The 6,153-nt window shown below is 39.8% G+C and overlaps 1 protein-coding gene across 1 annotated transcript; it reads right to left on the bottom strand.

The window, feature by feature from the left end:
• Positions 1-355: 355 nt before the first annotated feature.
• gadd45gip1 (growth arrest and DNA-damage-inducible, gamma interacting protein 1) lies at positions 356-4,781 on the bottom strand. The gene is made up of 2 exons (XM_006631509.3): positions 4,354-4,781; positions 356-893 (listed from the first exon to the last, which is right to left on the bottom strand). Exons 1-2 carry the CDS (start codon positions 4,752-4,754, stop codon positions 599-601), a joined length of 696 nt encoding a protein of 231 aa, XP_006631572.1. The 5' UTR covers positions 4,755-4,781; the 3' UTR covers positions 356-598.
• Positions 4,782-6,153: the final 1,372 nt, after the last annotated feature.

Here is a 6,153-nt window from a genome sequence, read left to right as displayed (position 1 = left end):
TATCTTCAGCTGGTTTATGTAACAGAGATCCTACTGCATTGACATTATTAATATTGCTAACATTTCTCTGAAAGTATACTTCCTTCTCATACATTACTTTCCTAAAGTTTTTTCCTACACATACAGAGGAGTTATTTATACCACAGAATCTCACCATCATTTGTTAAAGGCTCAGCCACACAAGAGACAGTTTTTAATTACTTGTTTGTACATAAATCTTTGTTTAGTCTTTGGACATTATCCAAGTTTTCAAGAGGTCAGGTTTTTCACTGGTGGGGGTACATATGGGTTTTATAAAAACGCATAAGCTAGCAAAGACGCAACCGGGTAAATAAAATAAAATACAGAGTCTAAAGAAAGTAATCAATATTATTTTATTTGTTTTTTTTTCTACCTTACGTTAGTGCTGTTTGTATACAGCAGCCTTAATGTGTCGCAGCAAAATGTTTTATACAAGTGATGGGGTGAAAACTGGTAAGTGAAACTGAACTTCTCAGAAAATGTCCTTGTTTGCGCCTCACTTGATTCAGTTGTGTTCTCAAAGCTCTAGCTCATTAAAAAAAAACCCTCAAGTCCGCTTTGAGCGTCAGGCCAAAATTCAGGCGGGCTCGGACGTTCCTGAAACCTCCGTCGCTCGCGCGTCTTCCTCTTTTCTCCTCCTTTTCAGCAGTTTCTTCTTCTTCTTCTCCTCCTTCTCAATCTCTTTCACCATCTCCTGGAACTTGGGGCTGCGGGGGTCGAGCGCGTAGCCGAACCGCTCCCTCGCCTCCGCCAGCAGCCGGTCCCGCCGGGCCTTGTCTTCCCGCTGCTTCTGTTTCAGCGTCCGCACGTCCCGCCGCCAGTCCGCCACCATCTGCGGCATCTTGGCCATGTTGGCGGCGATGAGCTTCTCTCTAACAAAGCGAAGTAAAAAGGTACAACTCTGTAAATAAGCCAGCAGCCATATCACTGCAACTCACAGCTGGCAGCCCACTGGAGCTCAGCAGGTGTGAGCCTGGTCAGTACCTGGATGGGAGACCCCCTGGGAGAAACTAAGGTTGCTGCAAGAAGAGGTGTTCGTGGGGCCAGCAGGGGGCGCTCACTCTGCGGTCCATGTGGGTTCTAATGCCCCAGTATAGTGACGGGGACCCTATACTGTAAACAAGCGCCTTCAGATGAGACGTAAAACCGAGGTCCTGACTCTGCGGTCATTAAAAATCCCAGGGTGTTTCTCGAAAAGAGTAGGGGTGTTACACCCAGCGTTCTGGCCAAAATTGCCCCTGACCTTTACCAATCATGGCCTCCTAATAATCCCCATCTCTCTGCTCTCCTCCCCACTGATAGCTGGTGTGTGGTGAGAGTACTGGCGCACTGTGGCTGCTGTCACATCATCCAGGTGGATGCTGCACATTGGTGGTGGAGGGGAGTCCCCATTACCTGTAAAGCGCTTTGAGTGGAGTGTCCAGAAAAGCGCTATATAAGTGTCAGCAATTATTATTATAATTATTAAATGATGTTAAATTAAAAGACGGTCAAAGTATTGCTAAACCAACCTTCAATTGTCTACACCAAGCCAGCAACAACTTCTTTTTTTACAGAGTTTGTATTTAATTATCTTACTAAAGGCTGCCGAATGTGCTAATTTTACGATTGTCAAACCTCTTACGTTTTCCAATCACAAAACACAATGAAACAGTTAAAGGATCCTTATTTTAATTTGCCTCAAGTATTCCAAGAAAAGTAATGCTTTTGAATGTAAAATAAGTGGCCATGAAATGAAGGGGGGAAATCACGTTTTCAAAACCGTATTTAGCAACAAGTTCACCAACTACTTAATGGCTAGTAAAAACGAAATACTTCATGACGGTTAAAAATGAACCTTAAATGAAGGTGTTTTTACTATTAAGGTCTGAAATACCGTTCCGTTTTGCATTGCGGTTCCTCGTACCCAATAAACAAGAAGCGCAGTCGAATTGACCTCTTGCACAGCACCTCAAGGTGTCATTTGGAATGAGCCATCAAATATGAGGTGGGAGGTAAAGTGATAGATTATAGTGATCTTATAGAAGATGATAGTTATATTTTATTTGTGGACTTTAATAAAGCTTTTGATACAGTAGAGTTAGTTTTAAGTGTTTAGAATTTTTTGGTTTTGGCGAATATTTTCAGAATGTTAAGACTCTTAATAATGGGTGTAATAGCTCAGTCAGATTGCATAACGGGACATCTCCGAGATTTGAAATTGGCAGAGGTACTAGGCAGGGATGTCCAATATCTCCTTTTCTTTTTGATTAGTAACTCAGTCTTTGGCTCTTCATATTAATAATAGCATTATGGAAGGCATTAGTATCTTGGGAAGAGAAATTAAGATTTGTCAACTAGCAGACGATACTACTGTTTTTTTTTAGAATAATAAAGAAGTCTCTAAAGCAATTGAGGTTTTAAATGTGTTCTCATCAGTCTCAGGATTGTCTTTGAATACTGACAAGTGTGAACTGTTTTCTCTTAAGGATTCTAATTTAGATGCATTAGTGAATATACCTGTGAAGAAAGTGGTTCGTTATCTGGGAATTATAGTCTGTAAAGACCAAGATAAAAGATGTAAATTGAACTTTACACCTATTTTAGATAAAACTAAAAAAAGATTCCAGTCTTGGTTAATGAGGGACCTATCGTAGGCAGGTGGGGTTCTACTGTCGAAAGCAGAGGGTATCTCTCGCTTTGTGTACCCTTCACTTTCACTGAACGTTCCTTCGTATCTCATTGATGAGTTTGACAAACTATTATATAACTTTATTTGGAAGAATAAACCTCATTATATTAGAAAACACCTTCTGAGTAAACCAAAAAAATCAAGGTGACATGAATGTTATAGACTTTTATATGTCAAATATAACATTTAAAATTAATTGGATTAGGAAATATATTCATAATAAATAGAGTATTTTGAATTTTATTCCAAACAATTTTTCTGAATGTTGGGGATCTTGACTTTTTGTTAAAATGTAACTTTGATATAAAAAAATCCCAATTAAGTTATCTAATTTTCACAAGCAAGTATTATGATACTGGACTTTATTATACAAACACAATTTTTCACCACATACATATTATATTTGGAATAATAAAAACATTTAAGTTTTTTTTTACAGACTTGGTATAACAACAAAATGTATTTAGTGAGTGGCTCAACTGTTGAATCAAGACGGTAGATTGTTTACTTATCCTGAATTCCTAGAGATTTCAGCTCCCTTTCACCTCTAAGGAATATGCAATAGTTTTTGATACCATTCCGGAAGGTGTAGTGAACTTGTTAAAAGCAAATCAAAGCGCTATTAGGACTGACGTCCTTTCTGGTCTTACAACGGATTTATTCTCGGATGGCATGGAAATAAAGGATAAGAAATGTAACAATACTCATATAAGGAAACTTTGTAAACACCATCTTATCCCTCCTTGTTTATCTTTTTGGAATGCACTGTTTGAAAATATAAACTGGAAGTTAGTTTGGACAACTCCTGATAGATATTGTATTACAAATAAAGTTAAAGAGATATTGTTTAAAATTGTTCATAAGTTTTATGCAGTTAAATTAGTGCTCTCTAAATTTAAGCAGGAGCAGGATGATCTGTGTGTTTTTTGTCGGGCTGAAAGGGAATCTTTGGTGCATTTATCTGTTAGGTGTTGGTTTGTGAAGTTGTTTTGGAAGGACTTGCAGAGTTTTGTTTGCAGGCAGTTAAAGGTGTTTTTTAGATTGAAGGATTTTGATATTTTATTGTACTGTTTAATAGAAAATTTGGAAAAAGAGCATTTATTTATAGTACATTTATTAGTCATTCTGGGTAAATTTCACATTCATAAATCAAAATGGTCTAATAATACTCCCCTTTTTAGCACTTTTGAGGTGGAGCTGAAACACTATTTAAATCCAATAAAAAATTGAGAAATAATACGATATATGATGAATGTACAAAATGCAATTTGATCACATAATTTACTTCATTACATCTGGCGGTTAAATGTTTTTTGTCTGTTTTTTTTTCCCCTCTTGTACCTGTTTCCAATCCTCTGGTTGTAGCTGTATTTGTAAATTATTTATACGTTTAATAAAAAAAAAGAATATGATCTCTCATACCTACAGTTCTGTCCGGAAACCTGTTGTAAAAACGATCTACGCAAGAGTTACTCTAAACAAAAAGAAGACAATTTATTATCGTTTTAACATGAAGTGATCGATTAAAGAAGCTACTTTATGTATGCTCTTGCGTGCAACTTTGTTGTAGTGTATTGGTCTTTTTCGTACGCGACACGCTAGAAAATTGACAGGCAGAGCAGCAGACCTCCCAGGTACTAGCGACTCGATTCCCCGCTCACCTCGCCTGAAGTATCCTAGCTCTCTCCTTCTCTCTGCTGGCGATGTTGTTCAGCATCTCCTGCAGCGACGGGTTCCACTCCTGCTCCTCGGCTATTATCTCCTTCAGCTTTTCGGGGCTCGGCCACAGTTTCGCCGCGTCGACCCCCGAAGCCGACCCGTAGCGGGCGAACAGCTTGCGGTCATACTTCTCGGATTTCTGCCACTCCGGAGTCTTCTCGCTGTCTCGATCCGGAATGTAAGGGTCCTTCAAGTTGAGTTTTAAGGGCTTGGGGTTATAGGCGGCGACTTGCAAGAAGGACCCACATCTAGTGAACTCGGGTGTTAGGGTATTTTGGGACGAAATGCTTCGAAACACACCCCATAACGAAGCTGTCCTCCTGCACAGCACGGAGGCCGCCATCTTTACAAGGTCATGTGACACGACAGGCCTAGGTCCTACGATATCAACGATAGGTTACTAGTCAGATGCCTGAGTTTCATTATTGAAATACAGAATTGAAAAGAATTTTTATTTCGCATTTATTATTATTACATTGTTTGAAGTCTTGAAATACAAACTCAAGGCTCATGGGGAATGGGGGGCAAGGTGGAGGTGATGTGATCCATATCTGAGCCTCACTGGCTCACTGGGCCAGAGCTCATCCTGATTCTCAAGAGAGCAGGTGACTATCCCCCCCTCTCACCCTCTGCACAGGACGCCTGTCTGTCACAAGGAAGAAACCCCCTGGCCATACAGATTGCCACTGATACAGCTGGTAGAACTGGAGCAACTAGGGTGGAAGTACAGAGATACCTCAGCAGTGCCTGCAGTGAGCACTCAAACCCGCAACCCTCTAGATACGCTATGCTGCCCCTGAACTGCAGTAGTATTCCCATGTACATGGTAATCCACCTTAAGCACGTGGAATGCCTTGATTTCATGAGCTGGAGTGTAAAATAGGAAGTGTGGTAAATCCTGTGGAAACAATGTGTAGTTTAAGACAATTCTGAATCATTACCATTTCAATCAGATTGTAAAACACCTACGCTCCTGTGCACCAGGTGTCTCGCTCTTTTCTAACGACGCTCTCACTCTCTGGGTGTGTGAGTTCTAAAGACTCATCAGGGCTCGTAATGGTTTGCACCATAAAACTGTTTTCCTCTGAAGTGTCTTTGTCACACCCCCCCGCTTGTCCTGAAAGCCATACAAAACCTAATCCTGTCAGGGATAGTTATAAAAAAGTCCCATGCTTTGCTGAGAGTGATAAAGTGCAATATTTGTTGCAGACTAATAGTCAACTGTTTCACCTGAAATAATATTGTTACTTCAGGATATTTGATAGTATATTATGATTTCCTATATGATTTTTGTCTTTACCTCTGTGAGATGACACAAAAAGGGTACAAAAAGTGTGTCATAAGTAGTAGGAAACAACATTTTTACTTATATAAGCATAATTCGTCACAATGTCTAAGTTTTACAATGTGCAGTGACAGTTTGTGAAGTGCAAATTGTACCTTTTTTTCTCACAGGAATAAGATAAAACAAACTGCTCAGACAGACATGTGAAATATATTATTCCTACACCAGACGGGTAACTGATCAGGGTAGCAGCAGTGTGGAGCAGCAGTTAGGGTCTGGTTAGGATGGTCTCGGGTTCGAATCCAGGATGGGTCACTGCCGTGGTATCCTTGAGGCAGGTGCTTTTCTCAGTTCACTCTTGTGAACACATTGTTGTAAAAATGGGTCTATAGGTCCTCATTATCATTTCAAATTCCCATGCCTTTTTCTGGTAAGACAAAGGAATAATAAAATGAGC

Source organism: Lepisosteus oculatus, chromosome 11 (genome assembly GCF_040954835.1).
Source record: "Lepisosteus oculatus isolate fLepOcu1 chromosome 11, fLepOcu1.hap2, whole genome shotgun sequence".
Classification (NCBI taxonomy): Eukaryota; Metazoa; Chordata; class Actinopteri; order Semionotiformes; family Lepisosteidae; genus Lepisosteus; species Lepisosteus oculatus.
Note: the sequence above shows the minus strand (reverse complement) of the source record. Positions and strands in the feature narration are given on the sequence as shown.